Genomic DNA, 26640 nt, shown 5'->3' on the forward strand with positions numbered 1-26640 from the left:
CCAATGTAAATACAGTGTTATCCTCTGTGCCCAAGCAAAGATTAAAATATAGTTACAACAATCAAGCAGTTCAAAGAACCTAACAGAAGCAGAAATACGTGACAGTATTACATTTACAATTTTCTGTATTTATCTATAAAGCCTTAAGAGCTAGCTAGCCCCTGTCACCGAGACATATGAATGTGAGGCAATGCAAAATAGAGGAAAAAATGATGGCTTTGGAGTCTGAAGAAATGTTGGCTTGAATTCCACTTCCAACATTTACTAGCTGAGTGACCACGGGCAAATCATTTAACCTCTCTGAGTCATCTACAAAAAGGGGATAGTAATACTTATAACACCTACATCAAAGGTTTTTGTGACACTCAAATCTTATAAGGTACTACATAAATGTCAATTATTATAATGATGTTGTCTAAACTGGTGATGCCCAACTCAAATAAAAAAGGAGTCACTAAGGCCACATAACTCAGAAAAAAAGACAAAAACAACAAATATTGATTGTTCTACTGTTCTTTTATTTACTTTGTTAAATATTTCCCAGTGAAAGAATTTTTACAACCAGTCTCTCTGATAAAGGCCTCATTTCTAAAATATATAGAGAATTAAGACAAATTTATAAGAATACAAGCCATTCCCCAATTGATAAATGGTCAAAGGATATGAACAGACAGCTCTCAGATGAAGAAATTAAAGCTATCTATAGTCATATGAAAAAATGCTCTAAATCGTTATTGATTAGAGAAATGCAAATCAAAAGAACTCTGAGGTACCTATCACACCTATCAGACTGGCCAACATGACAAAACAGGAAAATGATAAATGCTGGAGAAGATGTGGGAAAATTGGAACACTAATACATTGTTGGTGGAGTTGTGAAATGACCCCAACCATTTTGGAGAACAATTTGGAACTATGCCCAAAGGGCTACAAAAATGTGCATACCCTTTGATCCAGCAATAGCACTTCTAGGGCTATATTCCAAAGAGATCATACAAATGGGAAAAGGACCCACATCTACAAATATATTCATAGCAGCTCTTTTTGTGGTGGCAAAGAATTGGAAATTGAGAGGATACCCATCAATTGGGGAATGGCTGAGCAAGTTGTGGTATATGAACGTAATGGAATACTATTGTGCTATAAGAAATAACGAACAGGCTGACTTCAGAAAAACCTGGAAAGGCTTATATGGTCTGATGCTGAGTGAAGTGAGCAGAACCAAGAGGACTTTGTACACAATAACAGCCATGTTATGTGATGACTAATATTGTTAAACTGAACCCTTCTCAGCATTACAAGGATCTAAGACATCTCCAGAGGCCTCGTGATGGAAAATGCTGTCCACATCCAAAGAAAGAACTATGGAAGTTGAATCGCTATCACTTATTTTTATCTTCTGTTGAACTTTGTTTCATCTTTCTGATGGTTCCTCGTATTGGTTTTAATTTTTACTTACAACTTCACTAATATGAAAATATGTTTAATAGGAATGTAAATATAAAGCCTATATCAGATTGTGCGCCATTTTGGAGAAGGTGGCGGGGAGGAAGGGGGAGAAAAACTTTCAACTCAAAAGAATATGGAAGTGATTGTTGATAAATCAAAATAAATTAATAAATTTTTTTTAAAAGCAAAGCAAAAAATAAAAATAAAAATAAATAAATATTTCCCAATTACATTTTAATCTGGTGTAGGCCACCCTTGGGAGTGGGGCCATACATGTTTGACGCTTCTGGTTTAAACCATCCAAGATTTACTCCAATTAAAGATCTCCAGAGATACATGGCACTCCCTCCCTCAATTACTCATTTCACTATTAAATTCCCCCAAAGGCAGCTGACATATGACACAATGATTTGCAAAATGCTTTATATCCATTATCTTATTTCATCCTCACAACAGCCAGGGATATTTGCATTGCAGAGGGCCCTGAAGATCATCTGGCCCAACCCTCTCATTTTACAGAAAGAGGCCCTCCTATTACCCATTTTATAAATGGCAGGACCATATTTGAACCCTGATCTCTTGATTTTGAACCCAGGGCTTTTTGCTCCACATAACAAACACTCCACCTTCTAACAACCCTAAATCTTTCTTGCTTTAATTAAGCCAATTTCTTCTTGCCAAGTTTCCTAAACACATGTGCTATGCACATGCCTTGCAAAAAGCCCTTTCATGTATCCAAAAGATGAATCAAGTCACCCTTAGCCTTTCCATCTTTAGACTAAATAATAATTTCCTTAACCTCTCCTCATAGAAGCTCATTTTCCCCTTTATTCCAGGGGTTCTTAACCTTAATTTGTGTCATGGACCCTTTTGGCAATCTGGTGAAACCCACAGACTGCAGAATGTTGGTTGCTTTTTTTTTAAATTTTTATTCAAAACAATTAAATGTTCATTTCAATTAGAGGTTGGTGAAAATAAAGATGTAATTTTTCCCCATCCAAGTTCACATACCCCCTGTGGAACACAGCTTTAGTCATTTTAATCACTTATCTGTGAACTCTCATTTCTTCATCTTTTTCTTTTAACACATGAAAACTAAAACTGATAAAACATTCTAAAAAAAGGTCCCAGAACTTCAACATCACACTTCTTTTAATACATCTGAGAAACATGTCATTGTTCTTTTTTCACATTATTAAATTATTGGTTAACATTTAATGATGCCACGGAAGAGATACAGCATGGTGAATAGAGTGCCCAAAATATCTCAGTTCAACTCCCACTTCTGACACATAACGGCAGTCAATAAACATTCATTAAATGTCTACTAAGACAAAGGAAAACCCAAAGTAACAGTTTCTAGGTAATTAATAATCAATTTATTTAATTAGGCTAGCCAACAATCAATAAATTGATGGTCAATAGTTTCTCTCTGTAACCAGACACCAAGGGAGACTCTGAAACACCTTAAATCCTTTCTGAAAAAGAATTCCTTGGACTGTTTGTTGTTTGTCCTTTCTAGAAAAGGACCAAGGACATCAGGAGAGTGATGTCTTGACTTGCAAGTGAATTGGATTGAAGTGAGGCAGAGCTGTGCATAGTCCTCAGCCTCACTCACTCCTCCAGGGTTATATGAGTCCAGTGGCAAGACATAGGTCAGGATGACTAGAAATGCCTCCCAGCAATTCTCATTGCCTTCTTGGCTGCTACACTCTGAACGTTCCCATCTGATTATCTGTTCTCCATTCTAATACCCACGGTTGCTTCTTGACCTTAGCAGAGCAACTGGTAAACTCTCTTAATCTTAACAGCATTTAGGTGGCATAGTGGATAGAATGCTGGGCCTGGAAACAGGTTGACCTGAGTTCAGATTTGACCTAAGACACTCACTAGCTGTGTAACCCTGGGCAAATGACTTAAACTTCTTTTTGCTTCAGTTTCCTCATCAGTAAAATGGAGATGATAATGGTACCTACCTCCCAAGACTGCTGTGAGCATTAAACAATATTTATAAAGTGCTTAGCAAACTAGTACCTGGCACACAGTAGGTGCTATATAACAGCTGTTGTTATTGTTATTGTTATTATTATCTTACTGATTACCACATCATACCTCTGATGCTCTATGAACAAATCCAAGGGTGGACCTTGGTTTAAATTTGATAAAAGTCACACTCTAATACTTCCTAGGGATCTTGAATCCCTCACTTTTTCAAACAAATTTCCTGATTGAACTATGACATATTCAATACTCTCTCCCCAGGTCCACAACATCTGAATCAGGACTCAAATATCTCTCAACAGATTAAAATGATGGGCAGAGTCTGCCTGCCAAGATACATACACAAGAACTATGTAAACACAATTATAAAACACTTTTTACATGAAGACAGATCTAAATAAGCATGAAAATATTAATTGCTCATGGATAGGCTAAGCCAATAATAATACTAATGTAATTTACTTATTCAATGCCACACCAATCAAACTTCCAAAAGACGACTTTACAGAGAGCTAGAAAAAATAAAAAAATTCATCTGGTAGAATAAAAAAGTCAAGAATATCAAAGGAATTAATGAAAAAAAGTGGGTAAAAAAGGAACCAAGCTATGACAAATTTTAAACTATACTACAAAACAATAATCATCAAAAAATTTGGTACTGAATAAGAAATAGAGAGGTTCACCAGAGGAACAGATGAGGTACACAATATATACAGAAGCAAACAAGCACAGCTGCATAATGTTTGATAAACTAAAAGATTCCTGCTATTGGGGAAAGAACTCAATATTTGACAGAAAAATGTTGGGAAAACTAGAAAGCAGTCTGGCAGAAACTCAGTATAGGCCAACATCTCACAACATATAATATGATAAGCTCCAAATGGGTGCAAGATTTAGACATAAAAGATGACATCATAAAATCAGAGGAGCAAGGGAAGAAATTACTTGTCAGATTACGGATGGGGAAAAGTTCATAACCAAAGCATAGGGGGCACGGAGAGAAAGAGAGATCACAGAAGGTAAAATAATTCCGATTACATAAAATTTAAGTTTTTCCACAAACAAAACACAACTAAAAGTAGAAAACTTGGACATCAGGAAAAAATATTTGCAGCAAGTTTTTCTGATGAAGTTCTTATGTCTAAGAAGCATAAAGAACTGAGTCAAATATATAAAAAAAACTATTCCCCAACTGATAATGGCCAAAGGATATGAACAAGTATTTTTCAGAGGAAGAAATCTAAGCTATCATTAGCCATATGGGGAAAAAATGCTCTGAATCACTAATGTTTGGAGGTATACAAACTAAAACAGCTCTGAGGTTCTACCTCACACCCATCAGATTGGCAAAATGGACAGAAAAGAAAAATGACAAATGCTGGAGGGGCTGTAGCAAAACAGGTACATTAATACAGTGTTCGTAGAGCTTTGAAGTGGTCTAGTCATTCTGGAAAGCAAGTTGGCAATATTCTCAAAAAGCTATTAAACTGTGCATATTCTTTATTAAAAATTCTGATCAACACAATGACCAACCACAATTCCAGAAGACACGTAATGAAACATTCTATCCTAGGAAGCAATGGTCTGAGAGTGTTTGAAACAGAGGGTTTTGCTTTTTGTGCTTTCTCAGTGGGGATGAGAGGAAGGGGGAGGGAAAAACAGTGGATCTTCATATGAAAATAAAATTTTTAAATAAAATTATAAGCAGAATAAAATAAAATGAAATTTAATAGGGACAAATGTACAATTCCAAACTTGGGTTAAAAAAAATCGACTTTGCCATTACAGCACAGGGAAGGAAGCATGGTTTAGTTGGCTATTATGATGGGAAATATTTGGGGTGGTGATGAAATGCAAACTCAATATATCAACAATGCAAAATAAAAGCCAAAATAGTAACTACAGTATCACACATTTGAATCTAAAATGGCCTTTACAAGTTTTCAAAGTAATTTTATAGAAAGGGAAACTGAGGTCTAGAAAGGTTAAGTAACTTGAAAAAGGTCACACAGGCAACATGCAGCAGTCAGGATGCAAAATCGGTTTGATTCCATATCCAGTACCATTTCCACTGAACCACATTTTTCGCTTTTGTTTAGACTGTACTCAGAGGCATATTATCTAGAACAAAGAAAGATTTTTTGCTATACACTGTACTAGTCAGACAATATCTGGAATATTGTGTTTAGTTCTGAGTACTGCATTTTATCAGACATAGATAATCTGAAGAGTTTCCAGAAGAATATTATAAAGATGGTGAGGGAACTAGAGAATTAGAAGAGTGTATATATATTTTGTAATTGAATAGTTTCAGTCATGTACAACTTTCTGCAAAACCCCTTAGGGGTTTTCTTGGAAAATACACTGAAGTGGTTTGCCATTTCCTTCTCTAGCTCATTTTAGTAATGAGGCAAACAGGGTTATGACTTTCCCAGGGTCCCACAGCCAGTAAGTGTCTGAGGTCACATTTGAACTCAGGTGTTCCTGACTCCAGGCTCAGTTTTCTATTCACTGCACCACCTACATGTACCCTCCCCCTTCTATCCCCCCAGTGTATATGATAGCTGTCATCGAATATCTGAAAGACTGTCATGGGAGACAAATTAAACTTATTCTATTCGTAGGAGCAATAGGTAGAAATTGCCAAGGGGAAGATTTAGTCTCGACAGGAAAAACTCCTTCACAATTACAGCTGCACAAAGGTAGAAGGGGCTGCCTTGAGAAGCTGTGAGCTCCTGCTCACTGGAGCTCTTTGAGCAGTGGCTGGAAAACTTCTTGCTGGAGTTGTTGCAGAATGGATTCTCAGTCAGGTTCAAGTTGGACATAATGGCCTCTGAGTTCCAAGGCAGATTCTGTGAAACCAAATTAAATTTGTAAACTGCATCACCTGAACTTGCAGTCTGTTTTTTCTAGAATTATTCAATTAACTTCTAGATTTTATTAACTCATTGATATCCTACCAACAAGTAAAATTCAACCTCCAAATGTAGACCAGGACACAGGCATGACTGTTTACCCATTATTGCTAGGATTAACTCCCCTGGTTGGCATTTAAAGCACTTCACAGCCTGGTCCCAATCCACCTTACTAGCCTTATTACACAGTACCTCCCTTGGCATACACTATGGTCCAACCACACTGACTCTCTTAATATTCTTCATACACAGCATTATCTCCCATTTCACTTTTACACTGATTGTTCCCCATGCCTGGAATGCATTCCCAACTCAGCTCCACTCTCTAAGAATTCTTAGTTTCTTTCCAAACTCACTTCAAGCATTACCTTCTGCATGAAGCCTTTACTGAACCTCCAGACTAGAGGATCCCAAAATTATCTTGCACCTACTCTAGGTAGAGATATAAAGCATTTGTTAGGTGCTTACTAAATGCCAGGCACGGTGCTAAACTCTGAAGACAAAAAAATAAAACCAAGGAAGACAGTCCCTGCCCTCAAGGAGCTTGCATTGTAATTAAAGACAGAAGGGAGGGCAGAGGAGTTGAGAGAAGAGGAAGAGATTAAACAGCCTAAAGGCTTGAGATGTCCTAGAAGTATAGAAGACCAGAATTGAGCAAGACAAATTCAAAGTTGACCTATCAAAGCCTGGGGTGGCTCTATAGAGTCCATTCTCTGGTTTAAGTAAATAGAGATGATGGCCTCAGCAGGGCTGACTGCACCATACATACATAGATACATATATGTCACAGACACAGGTAGTCTCCAGGATATATTGCAAGTCTCTTGATGGCAGAACTGCTTCTCTTTTGCTTTTGTATCCCCAAAGTTTGGCACAATGCTTGATGATTGAATGATTAAGTATTGCCCCTTCTGACTCTCATAAAGTACATTAAATTGGCTAAGTACATGGAAAAAGAAGTTATTCCACTGTGATTAATTTTACTTTGGTATAAATTACTGTAACTAACTCAGTTTTACAGGGAGAGATTATTCATACTCTACTTTTGCTTACCACAACAGTGGATAGACATAAGTAGTTTAAAAAAAATTCAAATCAATCAATATTGCAGCTCTTAAGCTTCTCTTAGTAAAAGCTTTGAGGAACAGAAGGGGTAAAACTCTAGGTTACATTAAGATTCTAAGAAATTATCTGTGATTTCAAGAATTTGCATATTCTCTAACCCCAACATTTAAAGAGAGACCAGAGTTAGTTCTATAACACTGCAATAGTGTTTTAAAACTATCTTGTTATAGATCCTTTACTAAGAATGCAAGTATACTCCTGCTTTCAAGAGTATTAAAAAATTAGAAACCTTTGACTTAGAAGTCTCAAGTACTGCTCCTTCTCTGTCTCCTTTGATGGATCTTCTTCCACATCACAACCTCTAACCATAGATGTCCCTCAAGGTTCTGTCCTGAGCCCCAACTTCTCTTCTCCCTCCACACTACTGCACTTGGTAATCTTAATCAGCTTTAATTACTATCTCTATGCTGATGATTCTATCTTCTCCCCTTCACAATATGGAAGAGGTAAGGGTTCACTTAAGAGACACCAGACTTGCTCAGAGAGACACAACTAGAAAACACAGAATTAGCCTAGAATGAGGGAAATGAGCTAAACTAGCCTGTATTTAAAAGACCCTCCCCAATCTGGCTCCAACCCATCTTTCCAAATTTACTTTATTTCTTTTCACGCAGTATGTTCCAAACAAACTGGAGTCTTAGTTGTTCCCTAAATTTGACATGCCCTCTTTTCCAGAGCACTAGACCTAGAGACAGGAGACCTGAGTTCGAAACAGGAATCAGACACTTGCTAGCTATATGACCCTGGGCAATTCACTTCACTCTGTTTGCCATCTCCTCAACTATAAAATACAATGATAAACTATGAGTTAAAAAGAACAATGATGAAACACACTACTGACTTCCTGAAAAAAAGATGATAAATTTAAAATACAGAAAGAGACATTTTTTTCAGACATGGCTAATGTGGGAAGTTGATTTACTAGAACAGGCAGCTATGTACTGAGGACTTTAATTTTTTAAAATTAGATCAATAAGGGAGTAGTTAGTGGGAAAAGTAGATTAAATTTTTTAAATGAATAATTTATAAAAATAATTATTTTTTTAAAAAGTAATTCATCAGCTGGTCTGATTATAGGGAGCTCCAGTACTGACTGGGATAACTCATGTCCCAGATCACTTTCATGTGAATAAAGCACAATTGTTTGCACATAGTAAGCACTTAATAAATGCCTTTTCATTAATTCATAAGTGGCCCTCACGAATGGCTGGCCATATACTTCCCACAATCAATATCCTTCTTGTGAGATGTCCTATACTTTATCACTATTTTCTCTTTCCACTAACAGTCACTTATATGCTTTTTTTGCTTTCATGGCACCTCATCTTTTTTTTAAATTAAACTGTTTTTCAATCATCAAAAATCTGCCTTCTCTCCTTCCCAGTGTTCTCCCCTGAGAAAGAAAAAGCAAAATTCCTTTTACAAACATGTACAATCAAGCAAAACAAATTTCCAAATTGGTTATGTCCAAAGGGAAAAAAAAATTATTCTGCACTGAGTCCTTCACTCTATCAGGAGGTGGGTAGCATATTTAATTGTGAGACTTCTGTGATCATGGTTGGTCATTACATTGATCAAAGTTCCTAAGTCTTTCAAAGTTATTTGTTCTTACAACATTGTTGTCAATTTTAAAAACTGTTTTGCTGGCTGCTCATTTCACTCTATATAGTTCATACATGTCTTCCCAGGTTTCTCTGAAACCATCCCTTCATCATTTTTTTACAACATCTCATCACATTTAGTTACCATAACTTGTAAAGCCATTACCCAGTTGATGGATGCCCCCCTCAGTTTGCAATTCTTTGCCACCACAAAAGAGCTATAACTATTTTTGTACATTCCTACTTTGTTTTACTTAGGACTAATGCCTCCCTTAACATGCACTACAATTCCCCCTTCTCCCTTCACTTCTTTCCCTGCTATTTCCCTCCTGAGTGAAATGTATTTCTCTACCCAACTTTGTGTGTACATACTCTTCCCTCCTTTTGACTCAATTCGCCATTACAGAATATTAGCAGTTTATACTTTTCATGTTTCTCTTAACTCCTGTATTTGAACTTCAAAGTTTCTACACAGCTCTGATCTTTTCATCAGGAATGCTTGGAAATCCTCTATTTCATTAAAGGTGAATTTTCCCACCCCCACCATAGGATATTAAACTCAGTATTGCTAGCCGAGTTTTTATTGGCTGTAAGCCTGTAAGCCTCTGCCTTCTGGGATACTGTATTCCAATCTCTCTGCTCCTTTAAAGTGGTAGCTGCTAAATCATATGTGATCCTGATTTTGGCTCTTAAGGATAAAGTCTTTAGTTATTTTAGTTATTTTTTCTTTGATCGGGATTTTGGCTATAACACTTTTAGGAGTTTTTATTTGGGGATTACTTTCAGGAAGTAAACAGTGGAGTTTTTCTATTCCCACTTTGCTTCTAAAAGATCTAGGCAATTTTCTTCTATGACTTTTTGAAAATTTATGTCTAGGTTCTTTTTTTTTTTTTTGGTCATGGCTTTCAGGAAGCTTAATGATCCTTAAATCATCACTCCTTCATCTGTTTCCTAGGTCAGTTGTTTTTGCTATGAGATATCTTATATTTTTTTTTCTAATTTGTTTTTAGTCTTTTGACTTTGTTTTAATATTTCTTGATGTCTCATGGAGTCCAGTGGCTTCTATTTGGTCCACTGGAATTTTCAAGGAATTTGTTGTTTAGGCAAGGTTTTATACCTCTTTTGCCAATTGCTAATTCCCTTTCTAGTTCTTTCTTCCATAGCTTGCATTTCTTTTCAAATTTTTTTTTCTGTACTGCTCTCATTTAATTGATAAAAACATTTTTAATCTCCTTGCTTCATCTCTTCCAGGAATTCCAGTTGATTTGTACCCGAACCAAGTTTTTCTTCAAAGATCTGCTTATAGATATGTCGGAGCCATTTTTTTTTTGTTCTGGATTTGCTTCTTGAGCATCCCATTGACCATAATAGCTTGTTACGGTAATTCTTTTTTGTTCGCTCATTCTTCCAGCTTATTTAGAATATGATGTTGGGGCCAGGTTCTACACATTTCTAGAGGGAAGGACTGGGCTGGTCCTGTTTTCTTGAAGCAATGGGTATTATGTCATTCCACATTCTCAGAGATAGCTAAGGGTTGGCACCTGTAAGCTTTCAGTGTTCCCAAAGTGATCTGATTCCAGGCAAAGTCTGATCACTGCACCCTTGATCTGAGTTCTGCATATCTCTGACCTGGGTATGAGCCATGGGCCTCAGGGCTGTGGAAGTGAGCTCCTATCATCTAGCTGGAATGCTTGGCTGCTTCAGTGACAGAAATGCTGGTTCCCCTTTGGTCTGGGATTCCTGCCCTGATTAATCTTCTGAGGACTTCAGATTGGGCTAGAAGCTGGAACTGGGAGCCTCCTGGGGTCTGAGCCACACAGCTACAGTTTGCTTCTGAATTTGTTCCTCATTCAGTACACAACCTAGGGTCCATCATTGCTCTTCACCCAGGAGTAGTATCCCAGACACAGGTCTCCCTCCTCAGGCTGCCCATCATCTGTGACCTAGAATTGGGTAGTGAATAATATAGCTGTCAGCTGGCATCTATACTTGCACCCTACATAAGTTTAGGCCCCTTCATATTGGATTCATAACTTTTCCTTGCCTTAGTGCATAGACTTTCCCTAGTCCGGAATGCTCTGCAGGGTATGGTCCTGAGACTCTGTCCCCAGTATCTACAGACCTCTTTATCTGTCTCCCTATGGCAAAGTAGGAGAAAAATCACTGTTTTCTTGGATTTCCCAAACAGGATTCAATCTGTTGGATTTTATAGATCTGTCTGGAGGAGTTAGGGGGTGAGGAAGAAATAGAGCTCTCTGTACTACTTCTTGCTACTCTGTCATCTTGGCTCCATCTCTCCATCCAAAATCTTTTCATCATGGATTCTTTGGATCATAAATTTCCTCATAAAAGTATATATCCATAAAATATAATCCTATTCCTATTAAGGCAGCAAGAAAACTCAGTGGATACAGCACTGATCCTGAAGTCAGGAATATTTTGGTTCAAATGACAACATAGATGCTCACTAGCTGGGTGACCCCAGACAAGTTACATAATCTCTATTTGCTTCAATTTCCTCAACTATAAAATAGGGATAATTACAGCACCATAACAGTACCTACATCAAAGGTTTGTTGTAAGGCTCAAATAAGATAATACTTATGCTTAGCACAGTGCCTGGCATAGAGTAGGTGCCATATAAATGCTTATTTCATTCTCCTCTTCCTCCCCTTTCCTATTTCATTCCTCTTTTAACTAATATGTTCCTTTTGAGTAACTCTTCAATTTCTAGTTTCCCATTTTGATTCACATGCCATCAGGTTATCTCAGTTATAACATTTGAGGGGGGTGGAATATAGCAATATAGGAAATTCAAATGCAACACTACTTCCACTGACAGATCAGTAACATGACCATAAATTAAAGCCTTAAAGAGTTACCCAGATCACAAGAGGATAGTGACATAGTCAGTATATGTCAGAAGTAAATGTGAAGTTATCCTTACTCCAATATCAATTCTATAGGCAGGATGTCGCATTGCCTGCCTCAGTTACATCTATGAGGTTGAATTTGCTTCCATTCATTAAATTCTATAGTTCAACTTATTACCCATATTCTGTGAATATGAAAAGAGATAACTGAACAGGTTTTTTTAACTGTTTTTCTTTTTATATTGTCTCCTGAGAATAAATCCTCTGGCCTGCTAATATTTTTCTTACTACGATGTCTGTATTACCACTACCAGCTCCTCCATTCCCACGCCCCCATACCCCCAACTTCACCCTCTGCCTGCCACCCCTCCACACCTGTGCCCCCAGTCCACTGTCAGTTTAGAGCCATCTTCATTAGATTTAACTATCTCTAAGCAAATGACTGTTGCTGGTTTATTTTTAACCACCTCTCATCACATGCACTGAATTCCTAGAAAGAATTTACCATTTGTATGCCTTAAGCTACAATTCACAAATCCAAATCCTTTTCTCAGACACTACTGCTATTAACTATTTGTTTGCATCTTAAATTCACCCTTTTATTCTGAAGCTTCCATTGTCAACTGCCAGTTGTAATAAAAATACCACCCATGCCACTAAAGTCTTCAGTTTCTCAACTAGGACTTTATTATTCCCATCAATGCTTCTAGATTATTACTGGTGATTACCAATTCTTCCCTGTGGAATTATCAAAAGTAGGCAGTGACTGTCAGCTTTGCCAAATCTCAGCAGGTTCTCTGTCAGATCCCACATATATGTCCGAAAAAGACAGATTACTCTGAAGCTTACCATTGACTATTTTGATAGTTAGCAGGGATTTAGGAACCATCACAACTCAAATCCACTTCCTTTGAACTATAACACTATTGGCAAAATAGTGTAGTGTTTAGAGTGCTAGGCTTGAAATCATGAATGCGTCAACCAACATTTATTAAGCACCTGTAAAGTGGGAGAAGCTATACTAGGCACTGGAAGAAGATCTAGGTTCAAATCCCACCTCTGAAACTTAACAAGCTGTGTGATTCTGAACAATTCATTTAGCCTCTCTGTGGCCCTAGCAACTCCCTAGGACTTACCTCATCCATAGATGGCTCACAATCTGTTTTTGGTGGTGAGAATTATCATACCAATTGGTATTCAATTATAACCACCAGCATTAAATGTTTGTCTGTACTGGCACTGGCTTTGCTGGTAATCTCTTTTCCTACTTCCCATTGGATTCTATGTACCTATTTGTGCAGTTTGGGGGCAGAACAGGTCACTTACCATCATTCCTCATTAGATTTCTTGATCATTATGTAGTCAGCTGGATAGCTCAGGTTTTGCTCAAATAGGTATATTGGTGGCTAGACAGTATGCTTGCTGTCAGGCCGTTAGTTGTCTTGGCTGCAAGTACCAAGTCCTTGTGCTTTAGACTAATTCTTGTAATTTACAGTCACAACTAACTGCCTATCCAACACGACTTAACCTGTTCAGAAAATGCTCTTGCGGTAGCCAACAAATAAGGCTTCTTGTTAATTTTTTTTAATAGTTAATTTTTTTTGTGGGGCTTTCTCTACCTATGTTTGGGCAATTCATATGCATCTAAAAGTATCTAGCTAAAGCCCTAATGCAAAGAAAATTGCCCTCCACTGTTGTCTGCAAGCAAGATTTGTACAGAAATAACAGCCTTCAATCGCCTCTTGTCTCTTTCTTTCTTTTATTCTTTCATGGTTCATAAGAATTAGAAACTATCTATAAGCATTTTGTCTCTGCTATGTTCTGTCTCCACCAGCTCCTTGGCAAAGTTTTATATCAACAGAAGACCTTTCTCCACTTTCTTCCTCACAAAATGAGGATACCCTTGCCCTTTTGTCTAGCTGTTATGATTTACAACTAGAAGAATCTTGTCAAGATCATAATATAAGAGGCTGTCTTTTTTCAGTTGTAGGCAAAAGGGTATTTAGTACAAATTCAAGTTCTAGCTGCTTCCTGTCTCTTCTTTCCTCTTTCTGCCTTCAGAATTTAAATAGAAATCCTGCCTCTTCACTGTCTCCAAGTGATCCTTACAATAATGTTGCGAAACTCTGAGGTAATACCTCACACCTATCAGACTGGCTAAATGACAAAAAAAGGTAAATGATAAATGTTAGAAGCGATGTGGGAAAACTGGGACACTAATGCACTGTTGGTGGAGTTGTGAACTGATTCAACTGTTCTGGAGGGCAATTTGGAACTATGCCCAAAGGACTATAAAATTGTGTACATCCTTTGATCCAGCAATACCACCGGTGTGTCTATATCCCAGAGAGATCCAAAAAAAAAGGGAAAGGGACCTACACATACAAAAATATTTATAGCAGCTCTTTTTGTGCAGCTAAGAATTGGAAATTGAGGGGATACGCATCAATTGGGGAATGGCTGAACAAGTTGTGGCATATGATTGTCATGGAATACTATTATTCTATAAGAACGGCAAATAGGATGATCTCAGAAAAACCTAGAAAAACTTACCTGAACTGATACAAAGTAAAGTGAGCAGAACCAGGAGAATGTTGTACACAGTAACAGCAATATTGTACAATAAAGAACTGTAACTAACAGCTATTCTCAGCAATACAATAAACCAAGACAATCCCAAAGGACCATGATGAAAAAATGCTATCTACCTACAGGGAAAGAATTGATGTTGTCTGAATACAGATTGAAGCATGCTATTTTTCTCTCTTTTTCTTTCTTTCTTCCTTTGAGTCTTTTTGCACAAAATGATTAATACGGAAATATTTTACATAATTACACATGCATAGTCTATAATCAGATTGCTTACCATCTCAGGGAGGAGAGAAGGGAGGAGAGAGAGGAAGGGATAGAATTTGGAGCTCAAAACTTTTGTTTAATGTTAAAAATTATTTCAACATGTAATTAGGGGGAAATAAAATATTATTAAAAAAGAATAACCTTGTGAAGTTGTACAATTATTACTTCCATTTTTTAGATAAAGAAATTGAGATTCAGGAAGGTTACCTACTAAGTAAATTTAACAAAAGCGCTTAAACCTAGTTCTTTTTACTAAATCCCAGGCTCTTTCTACTTTAATATTCTGCCTCTGAAATTTTGCAAACTATCCAAGAGTCCTTTTTTTAAAGATGATTTTGTGTGCAAAATTTATACTTTACTATTCTGACTTTACACTTATTTTTCAAAAGTCTTAGGAGAAGAAAATTTCTAAGTCTACAAAGTTTTGCCAGCTTTAAAAGTTAAACTTGACCATTAAAAATGAAAAATTAATTACAACTTCCAAAAAAGACTGGTAGCACTTTGATGTTTTATGGAATTTTTCTCTATGAAAAGATTATGTTGAAATGTTTTAAAGGAAATGAAAGTAAAACCTTATTATATAATCACTTTGCTGCTTAGTGTCCTTTTTTTTTTTTTTGCAATACACCAAATAGGAGCAGTAGGGACATTTCCCAGCTAATGGGTTGTGTTCCAAAGTTTTCTGGTAAGTTGCTTGTTTCGAACTTAGAATACATTTTCTCCTCCCCATCACCCCTAAAAAAGCATCATGCAATTGTGGTTAAGTTTACAAAACAGCCTTAAAAGGTCAATTTAAGCCATAATTACTTGAAATACTACTTTACCTAATCATGATTAATTGATTTTTTTAGAGTCCCTTTTCAGCACTAAAATTCTATGATTCTGTTTCTCCTTGAAACCAGATACAGAAGCTCATGAATGGCAGATGTTCCTGGGTACCAAATCAGTTAATTATCTGCATTAGCAAGAAAGGAAGTACTCTGAATTTGGACAAACGAAGGTACCTGTCTTTCATTTCCTAAACTAAATTTACAAAAATCCTTACTATTTCATCTAATGTGAAATCAAGTTGTATTTTTTTAAAGCAATCTATCAATACTGTTCCTCCAGGAATGAGATATGAAATTATGTATCATAAATACTAATTATAGTAATTTCTATTTTGCTTCAAATTTTCTACAATCTCTTCATTTCAATAACCCCCGTTACTCTAGATCAGAATTCATAGCATTAAAGTTGCAAGGATCTTAAAGATCATGTAATTCAATTTCATTAATTTACAAATGAGGAAAATAAGACAGAGAGGTGAACAGACTTACTAAAGAAAACAAAGGTAGGTGGCAGAGCCAAAATTTGAACACAGATTTCTGACTCTAAATATTGAGCTTTTTCCACTCTGCTATGCTACTCCTAAAGTGTCCTATGGTCAAATTAGCTTTGGAAATTGATGATCTAAAATGATTAATTTCTAGTTAGAATTTGAAGAAATACATATATGATGACAAAATTATTAGGGTTAAGAACTCCTACTTAGGGAGGTTTAAAGGGAGAGAGAATATATATGCCTGCAAATGGCAAGAATAATGGATTAATATGAAGTGCTCAGTAATTCAGAGAATATTGGTTAAATGGACCACTATATGAAAGGCACAAAGGAATACAAAGATGATTTTTTTTAAAGTCCCTACACTCAAGGAACTTCCATTCTACTAGGGGAGTATATGTGCCCATACAAATGAGTACAAGGTAATCTGAGGGAAGAAAGCACACTAAAATTCTCACCTACTCAACTATCAATTTATCTCTAGATTAACTATACAATCTAGGACCTCTTTTCTCCTATTCCCAAGTAACCAATTGTAGCATGAACTGAAGAAGGAATTTATTTTGGGGAAGAATGTGGTTTGATAAATGTGTATGCATGCACGGACACACATAAGCACATGTGTCTATCTAGTAGTAAAATCAAATAATACAGAGGACAGACTACACAGGTTCTTTAAAACATCTATATATTTAATAAATTTACAATCAAATGTTAGCCAGTTTTTCATTAATTCTAGCAGCTTCTTGGCTTGTCCTTCATAATCTGTTCTATCTACAGTAATATCCATGCAAGAAAAATGTATAATCATATCTACAAACAGTTGTTAACTAAGTACTCAGTATACAGAATTAGGGCACTATGAAATATATACAGAAACATTTTTCTGCTACAAAAGGGATTTTAATTTAATTATAAGTGACATGGCCATTGAAATATAGGACCTGGGTGACTGCTGGCTGGTAGACTGAGTAAATCCCCGGACAAAGGTTTGGAGCTTAAAATTGCTCAAGAAAAAAGACTGACGTGGTAGCTTTCAGAGTCTGAACAACATTTTTATTTAAAATCCTACCCAATCTCCTCTTTCAATACCACAGGTATTTGCTATCCTAAAACAAACTGCCACTTCTATTAAAATATTTAAGTGATAGCATGGAATAGCAAGGCAAGTATAATACATTGCCATTTGAAATCTGCAAACAAAAGGGTTTATATCAGACTGACTGCTAAGCCCTTCAAGGCAAGACATTAGAAAATCTACTATTTCCCTTTTCCCAACCTTCTATCAATCACGTAAACAACAATTTTTTTAAATGTATTTTGGGGACTTCTGGGTCATGCGACCAACAAAAGAGAGGAGTAGACATTTTCTTGGATCCTCAGGACCTCTCAAATGTCTCCAAAATAGAAATCATGTGGCAGAGATAAAGTAGTATTAGCTATATACATGGTCTAGGAATCCAAGAAATCCAAAGACAGTAAAAACTCCATGAACTAACATCTAGCTCGCACTCACTCAGCACTCTTTTCCCCATCACCCACCACTCTCCTGGCAGCAAAGCTGACTCCCTCCACCCACACACATGCCAAACACAAACCCCCAAACTCTCCCTCCTTCTGAATGCTATGGAAATCCAAACTCTGAACTGTAGAAATTTGCTGAGGCCCTGATATCCGGTGCCTCATGACAGCATTCTGTGCTGGAAGAGAATTCTGCAGAAGAGTGAAGGAACAGAGCAGAGAATGGAGGGGCAGGACATGTCTAAGCTTACTGTGGAGCTCAATTCTAACTCCTGACACCAGTGTCCTCCTGGTGCCATGGATATCCAAACTTCAAATGGTAGAAATCTGCCTAATCTGTGAAAGCAGCTAAGCAGCAGCACTCTGTATCACTAGGCCAGAGAATTGAAGAACATAAGAAATGAGCCTCAGCATTGTATGTGAAGGGCTATGTGACAGAGCCCAGCATCAAAGGCCAGTCCTGTTCCCCACAAAAGTCACTCTGGCCAGATACCTTGTAGCTGGTGAACTATAAGTTGCCCAGTGTGAAAGAAGGTTGAGACCTGAAATACAATCTCTAGGGAAAACACCATCAGAGAGGAGGGAGCCAGAAAGTGAACAATAAGGGCAAAAAGACTGAAATTAGCTCAGATCTTGGGAGGAAGAAAACTCAAAGACCATGAGCAGATAAACCATCATGAAAAATATTAACATCAGAAATATCGTCTGCAGATCTAATAAATGAGTTCAGGCACCTATTACTAGATACTGCAAAGCATAGGAAAATGATTCAATACTTGATGAGACAGTGGACCCTGTGAGTTTTGAGAAGAGTAAGAAACCACAACACATTGTTCCTTAATGGTTTAAAAGAGAAATGGAAATTGTGAGAGCAAAATTTATGGTGTGCACAGTAGAAATAATTGGCAAAATAGAAAAACTTGAATCTGAAGAGAATAGTTACATCAAAGAAACAAACAAAAAAGAACAACAGATTGGGGAAACAAATACACAGAAGTGAAGGAAAATCTCAAAGAAGAGAAGCAAAAAACAATAACACTAAAAGAAAATATTCTCTTTAAATAAACTGTACTAATCTCAAAGATAGTATGTGTTGAGAGAGCCTAAAGCTGCTAGGTCTCCCAGAAGAATGCAAGTCAAAAAACTTGAACACCATAACGTAAGAAATAACGTAAGAAAATTGTCCAGAGCTTCTGCAGACTGAAAAGGAAACAACAATTGAAAGAATTCATAAATTGCCTCCAGAAAAAAACCTAAGGCTGTAAAGTCCAAACCACATAGGGTTAAATTTAACAATTCAATTCAAAAACAACATATTCTGCAAGTGGCCAGATGAAAGACCTTCAAACACAAATGAAAGGAAATTCAGACAACAATACTTTAAACCCACTAGAAAACTAGGAAAGGGAATGGAATAATGGGGCTTAGGATGTAGCCCAAGGTGACCTACTCTGCAAATCTGCGATTAACAATAAATGAAGAAAGATCAGCATCCAATAATAAAGAGGCATTAGAAACATTCTTAGAAAGAAAATGAGACCTGATGAGACTATTTGCTTCAAAAACACTACAGACAACAGAAATACAAGAAAGGTAAATGAATATAGCAAACAAGGACAACAACAACAAAATTATATCAGGGAGAATATTAATAGATTTCCTTCTAAATGTACACAAGACAGTAGGTATGAAAGCATAAGTCAAATAAAAGTGACAGTGAAGAAATGGGCCTGAAACACAATGGATTGAACCTCACAATATCCTGTCTACACATGAATCAATTTTTTTTATGGAATTCAATTACAAAATGGGAGGGTGGGTGCATAAAAAGGGGAAGAGGGAAAAAAAATGTAGAGGACAATACGTGATACACCCTAATCAAGTCGGAGGCTAATAATAAAGGGAAAATAACTCTCATAGGCTCTCAGGAAGAAAAGAGCCCAACAGAAAAATAGGCAAAGAAGCAAAGGGCAGAATTGAAAAAGATGAGGGGGAGGAGGGAGAAACCTCATTTCAGTGGTGAGAGGGTGTATCACTGATGAATACTATATGGATGAGGACAGAGATTCCATAAATGGAGATTGGAACCTTATAATGAGAATTATCTGCAGGGATGTGTTACTTAAAGAGACTACTCAGCCTGCTTCAAGATAATTGGAATTAAGAGTTCCTTGGAACAACTAACACTCAAGAGAGTAGAAAAGCATGTACCCAGGAAATGGGTAGAAAAATGGCCAAATGGAGGGTAAAGTTCAAACAATGAACTGCATAATCAGGGACATAGGAATATTCCTACTTTGCGATTTGCCTGCAAGAACTGGTATTTTTCTAAGGGTAAGGCACAACAGAAAAAAAAATGGGGGGGGGGACAAGCCCTACAAGGTAATTTACAGAAATTGTTTACAAGAGACAACCCAAAATAGCTACCTCAAAAGTTTTAGTTCCATGAGAAATATAGAGAAATAAAGGACCAAATAAGTATAAGAGGTATGAACCAAAGAATAAAAGTTCAGAACAGAAAGAAAGAAAATATAAATAATAACACAGAGGGGAAAGAGATCCTTTCAAGAAAAAGGAGCAGAAAATGAAATTTATAGCAAAATAAAACACAAAGTGAAGGAGGAGAAAGGAATGAGGATTCTACTTGACTAGAGGGGAGAAAAAGAGCAGAAGATTTAAATAAGCAGAAAAAGGTTAAAAAGAAAAAGGAACTAATAGGCAAAAACCAAAGGGAAAGGAGTAAACTGGAAAGAGGAGTTCAGAATGAGTAAAAGAAAGCTAGTGGGAACAAGGCTGCCAGCAAAAAGATCACACTAAAAGAAGAAAAAAGACATACTACTGTATTTATGGCAGAAATAGGGAAGAAAAGAAATTAAAGTTTAAAAAAAAAACAACATTAGGAGAATATGGAGGAAATACAAACCTAACTAACTCTTCTAAATTCAAATGTGAATGGAAGTTATAATCCAATGAAGCAAAAAAAGGAGTGGCAGATTAGCTAAGAAAACAAAACTCCATAATCTATCACTTATAAGAAACGTATCTGAAAGACAAAAACATTCACAGAATAAAAATGAGGGGCTGGGAAAAAAAAATTTTTTATATATTAAGTGAATCCAAAAAGGCAGGAGTTACAATCATACTATCTGACAAAGCAAAAACAATCATTCAAGAGGTAAAAAGAGATCAACAAGGAAACTACATTACACTGAAAGGAAACATCAAACCAGTATCAGTAACACACTTATATGTTTCACATGCCTTAGTATCCAAATTCATAAAGGAGACATACTGAGTGACAAGAGTATAAAAATAAGTAACACAATAATGACAGGAGATTTCAATATCCCTCCCTCAGCCCTGGATTAGTCTGAAAGAAAGATAAACAAAAGAGAAAATCCAGAACTGAACAAATTGCTGGAGACGCTGAAGCTAAAAGACTTATAGGGTCATCTTCTAAATGGACTGCAAAAGAGTGTCAGTCTCTTTCTCTCTCTGTATAAATACATACATATATGCATACACACAAACACACATATGTATGTTTATAATTAATTTTTTTCTCAGCACCACATGGAACTTTTATAAAAATTGACCAGGTATTAGGGCACAAAGAGATTGCAAACAAATGTAAAAAGATAGAAATAGTAAACACACCCTTTAGAGACCATAAGGTAATAAAAAGAGTGATTGACTCAGGGACCACAAACAAAAAAATGGAAACTGAACAATGAAATCCTAAATAATGATTGATTCAAAGAACAAATCATAAAATAATTTAAAATTATATGAAAGAAATAATAATGAAAAGATAATAATGAAACAACATGCTTAAATTTATGGAATAAAGTCAAAACAGTTTTGAGAAGAAAAATAATATACCTACAAACATACATTATTATCAAAGTATAAAAGAGGATTAATGAACTGAATATGCATTTTTTATTAGAAAGATAACAAATAAATCTAAAATAAGCACAAATGATGAGCCATTAACGGGGGGGGGAGAAAAGAGAGTAAGAATTTATATAGCACCTATTATATGACATGCATTGTGCTAAGCACTTTTAAAAATATTTGCTCATTTTGTCCTCACAATAACCTTTCAAAGTAGATGTCATTATCATCCTCTATATCTGGGGATAATTAGACAAAGAGTGATGAAGTATTTTGCCTAGAGTTACACAGTTATTAAGTGTCTGGTACCAAATTCGAATTTAGGTCTTCCCTCCTCCAGGTCTAACACTCTATTCACTATACCTTCAGCTCCTGATATTAAAAATTAGAGAAGAAATAGATAAAGTGGAAACTAAAAAAATTGAAATTATAAAACTAAAAACTGATTCTTTGAAAAGACTAATAAAACTGATAAACCTTTAGTAATCTGATTAAAAAGATGGCAGAAAATCAAATCAATAAAATAGCAAATGAACAAGGCGAATTCAAAACAAAATCAGAAGAAAAGGAATAATCAGAACATATACATACTTAGGTGCTAACAAAGATGAGAACACAAAAGAAATGAGGGATATATTCAAAAATATAAAATATTCCAATTATCAGAAGACTAGATGCATCTCTTAAATAACTTAATTTCAAAAAGGAAAATAGAATTAGCTGAGGACACCCCCCCCAAAAAAAAACAACTTCCTGGTCCTGATGAAGTCACAGGAAAATCTTATCAAACTTTTAAAGAACAATTAGTACCCACAGTACGCCAATTATTCTTAAAAACTGAGAAAGTATCCTACCAGAATCTTTCTGTAAGTAAAATATAATTTTAATACCTAAATCAGAGAAGGATAAAGCACAGAAGGAAAACTACGCACCAATATCTTTCATGAATAGTGATCCAAAAATTTTAAACAAAATCTTGTCAAATTGACCACAGAGATATATCCAAAAAATCATTCCCTATGACCAAACTGGATTTATACCTGTGATGCAAGAAAGATTCAATAATAGGAATATAATCAACAAAATTCATCATATTAAAAACCAAAATACCCTACACCACATGATGATCTCAACAGATGCAGAAAAAGCCTTTAACAAAATATAACATTTATTTATGCTAAAATACCTAAAAGTTTAAGCATAGAGGAATATTATTTTTTAAAAGCTATCTAAAACCAAAAGCAAGCATCATAAACAATGGGGATAACACTAGAATCTATTCCAATAAATACAGGAGTCAAAGAAGGATGCCCTCTTTCCCCACTATTATTTGATGTCGCTCTGGAAACACTAGCAACAATTAAGAGAAAGAAATTAAAGGCAGAAAGATAGGTAAAAAGTAAATAAAACTGTCACTATTTGAGGATGATATTTCGGTATATTTGGAAAGTCCTAGGGAAATCAGCAAACATATTAATTGAGACTATTCATAGCTTCAGCAAATCACAAATAAGAGAAATGAAAATTAAAATAGCCCTAAGGTTATACTTCACACTATGAAAACTAACAAAGATGACAAAAATGGCAATAGTCCAACCCTCTCCTCTTAAAGATGAGGAAACTTCAGCTCAGAAAGATTAAGTAGGTATGAAGTGGCAAAGCTAAGAAATACCAAAGCCAAGACCTGAATCCATGCCAGCCTCAGCAATCCACTCCCTGCTTAGGTTTAAGAGACTGGAGTCTGCTATTGGGCAGCGGTAGCTGGGTCAGAACTGGTAGCCACAGAACACGCTCCCCAACCCAGCTTGGATTCAAAGGCTAGCACACTCCTTAGCCAAATCCCCAGAACCCTCCAGGGTCCAACACGGCATCACTGACATGGACACATGTGGTGTGGCTGACACACAAGACTAACACAAATTATTTAAAAGTATTTCAATAAAACTGTCTGGCTGGCTCCAGGCTGCCCCCACTCAAAAAAAAAAATCTGGATCCAGCTCTTCTGACTTTAAATTCAGCACCTTTTTACTTAATCACTTAAATTCAATGCTTCCATATACTTTGCTATTAAATAAGACTTTCTACTCTCCATAGACTTTTCTAATCAGTTTGATTCTTGCTGTCAATATGCCAAGCTACATATAATTTTCTAAATCCAATGATCTAAAGGAGTAGTCCCCAAGGTGAAATATATAAGATGATACAACAAACTATAACATGTTTATGTTATAAATTATGTTACTATATTAATTACTGTCTATCAAAACTACTACACAATGTTTATTGATTGATAGGTTTTTTTATCCACAAGTAAAAAGAAATTAAGCTTTAATAACATTTAAGAGATGGATTGATACTGGAGCCCTGAATCTGTATGTCAGATAGTTACGTGTCACATATGGTATCCTAATGGAAGAATGAGAATTCATCAACTTGGAGAGATTGATAGTGGGTTCAGTGACTTTTCAGACATATTACTGTTTAATATGCCCAGTTCAGTGAAATTACAGATTATATTGTCTACTTTCAACTAACTTTCATAAAACGGATAAGTGGTTTAAAAGATTCCTGCAAAGAAACCATGTATTGGAAATAATGTTAATGCAAACACAAGGTACCAAATAAGAAAATGTAATGCTAACACTCCTCCTACTTCTAATAGTAGCTCTTCATTAGCCATATTACATAAGGTAAAGTAATGCTGTCTAATCCCACCTGACAAGAACTTCAAAGTTATCAAGATTTCCTGAAATATGGATTTACATTCACTACAAATAACAATGGCTCTCCATAATTGTACCTTGAGATATTATTAGCTACTTAGTGTGAATCCAACACAATAAGATATTTTAAAACAACTTTTTTTCTTATCACCTATAAAAACTCTCATATCTGCATGCTTTAAAAACAGAATTTTCTAAATTGTTTAAAAATCTTCTAAATGACAAGTTTCAGTGGGTTTTAAATGTATTTGTTAAAAAATACAAAAATGTAACACCGACTTTCTGCAAGAAGCCTTCCCAAGTGCCCCTTAATGTTAGTGTGTCTTCTCTCTATTGTTTATCTCCAGTTTATCCTGTATATGTCTTGTTTGTACATAGTTGTTTGCATGTTGTCTCCCCTATTAGAATGTGTAGTTTCTTGAGGGCAGGGACTGTTTCTGCCTTTCTTTGCATTTCCAGCATCTAAAAGTGCCCACCCTGGGGAGCTGGGTCTTTACTACTACTTCCCAACAAGCTACTTCCTGGTCATCCTCATGCCATTATGCCATTTTCTCTCCATGCTAATCCTCCTCTCTAGTCAAATGTAGTTCTAAGAACAGTAATCAAATCAATACCATCACTGCTGAAAAAAGATATTTCAATCAATTTCCCTAAAATTCTGTTCACCATCTCTCTAACTTTCCTGTACAAAATTCTCCTCCTTGGCTACCACTTCTCTATATGTTATCTTCCCCTATAAGAATGTAAGCTGCTTGAGGGCAGGTTCTGACTTGATTATATTTGTAATCTGTAGCACAAAACACATAGTAAGAGCTTAATAAATGCTTTTTCATTCATTTATTCATCAACCATCCCTACATGATAAGGCTTTCACTGGATGAGAGGATTTATAAAGGTAAACTGCTGTTCCTTACTTCTTCAGCCATGCTATCCAGTTTCAAGTAGCTGAAATGAAAAGGGCCAAGATTACAACGACCCTCAAGGGCCACAGGACAGAGAGAGTTGAATTAAATGTAATGGCTTTTCAGCCTCTTTTGCATACATGAGACAGGACAATTACTTCTGCCCTTTTGAGAAGTAATGCAACAGAGAATAAAATTCAAACACTAAGGATGACAAAGAACCATTACCTAAAACACAAAAAACACACTTTGATTTCAATGAAAACTCCACCCACATGGGTCATATCTAGCCAGAAGAGTCTAGACAAAAAAGTTAATTTGTTCCAGGATGTATTCCTACATGAGAACACAGTGCTTCAGACTTCTCCCAGGTGTGTCACACCAGAGAACAATGCCTTTAGCATCTCTGAATTCCTGAGATTCTATGCTTTTAGCCAGAAAACAAAAATGAAAGAACTTACAAAGAAATTTTTTTAAACAATTATAACAGTCAAAATAAAACTGGAAACATCTGAAAGTTAACTTCTATTTTAATCATTTGAAACCAAGGAATAACCAGAAGTTACTTACCAGAATTCAATATAATGTATACTTCTATGGAAAATTTCATAGTTTTTATTATTTTCAAATCAGTACTTTCTGTGTTTCATTGCTTATTTACCAAAACATATTTAATACATTTCCTTACAAAAATTTTCATTTACGATATAAGTATCTGAAAGCCCTAGAACTGGCATATATATTCACAAAGAGGTCACACACAATCACCAAGCAAATATTAATCAGGTAGTACAAGTCCAGTTCTGGTTTTGCACACATCCATAATGAATTTGATTGGTAGACAGATCAGAAATATAACCCCTCAAAGCTCAAACATCTCTTTATCAAAAAGTATTAGAAGCCAGCAAAATGACAAAAGGATAGTTTTACAATAGACAATACAATTTCAGTTCAGATAATGAAGCAAGGCTAACTAGACAGATCAAAGGATAACTGCTGTGCTTCTGATCACAGCAATACCAGCCTACCTCAACAGTACTGCTCTGTTTCAAACTTTCCCTCATGATAAATGATTTCTATAAAGGTTCATACCAACCAATCTGGGACTTCAAACAAAAGATAAAATGAACAGAGGAATGTTGGTTTTTCTGACCACAGAATATCTCTTTCTCAGATGGGATAACAAGTCTGATACTGAAATACTTTTGGTCCCCATAAGATCAAATGATAATGAATGGTAATTCAACAAAATAGCTCCTTTCACTTTTTATCTTCAAAAGAAATGCACTGCTTAGGCACAATGTATGAGGTTTAGTCTCACCTGGCAAGCTCTTTAATTAAGTTTGCAATACGTCTTTTGTCTTCAGGACATAAGTCCTTCAAGCAGGCACTCTTCATTCCTCCATTATGAACAGTCTAAAACATAAAAGTTTTCTGTTAAAAAAAACCTGAC

At 35.9% G+C, this 26640-nt stretch overlaps 1 protein-coding gene across 5 annotated transcripts in view; it reads right to left on the reverse strand.

Annotated features, from left to right (window-relative positions):
• KIAA1328 (KIAA1328 ortholog) overlaps positions 1-26640 on the reverse strand; it is a 495571-nt gene that overhangs the window by 452774 nt on the left and 16157 nt on the right. For all 5 annotated transcript variants that reach the window (XM_020985706.2, XM_020985705.2, XM_020985707.1 and 2 more), the window contains one exon: positions 26509-26603. In XM_020985706.2, the coding sequence (XP_020841365.1) occupies positions 26509-26603 (95 nt within the window). The remainder of the gene's footprint in view (positions 1-26508; positions 26604-26640) is intronic.

Source organism: Phascolarctos cinereus, unplaced genomic scaffold, assembly GCF_003287225.1.
Source record: "Phascolarctos cinereus isolate Bilbo 61053 unplaced genomic scaffold, phaCin_HiC Scaffold_4;HRSCAF=312, whole genome shotgun sequence".
In the NCBI taxonomy this organism is placed as follows: Eukaryota; Metazoa; Chordata; class Mammalia; order Diprotodontia; family Phascolarctidae; genus Phascolarctos; species Phascolarctos cinereus.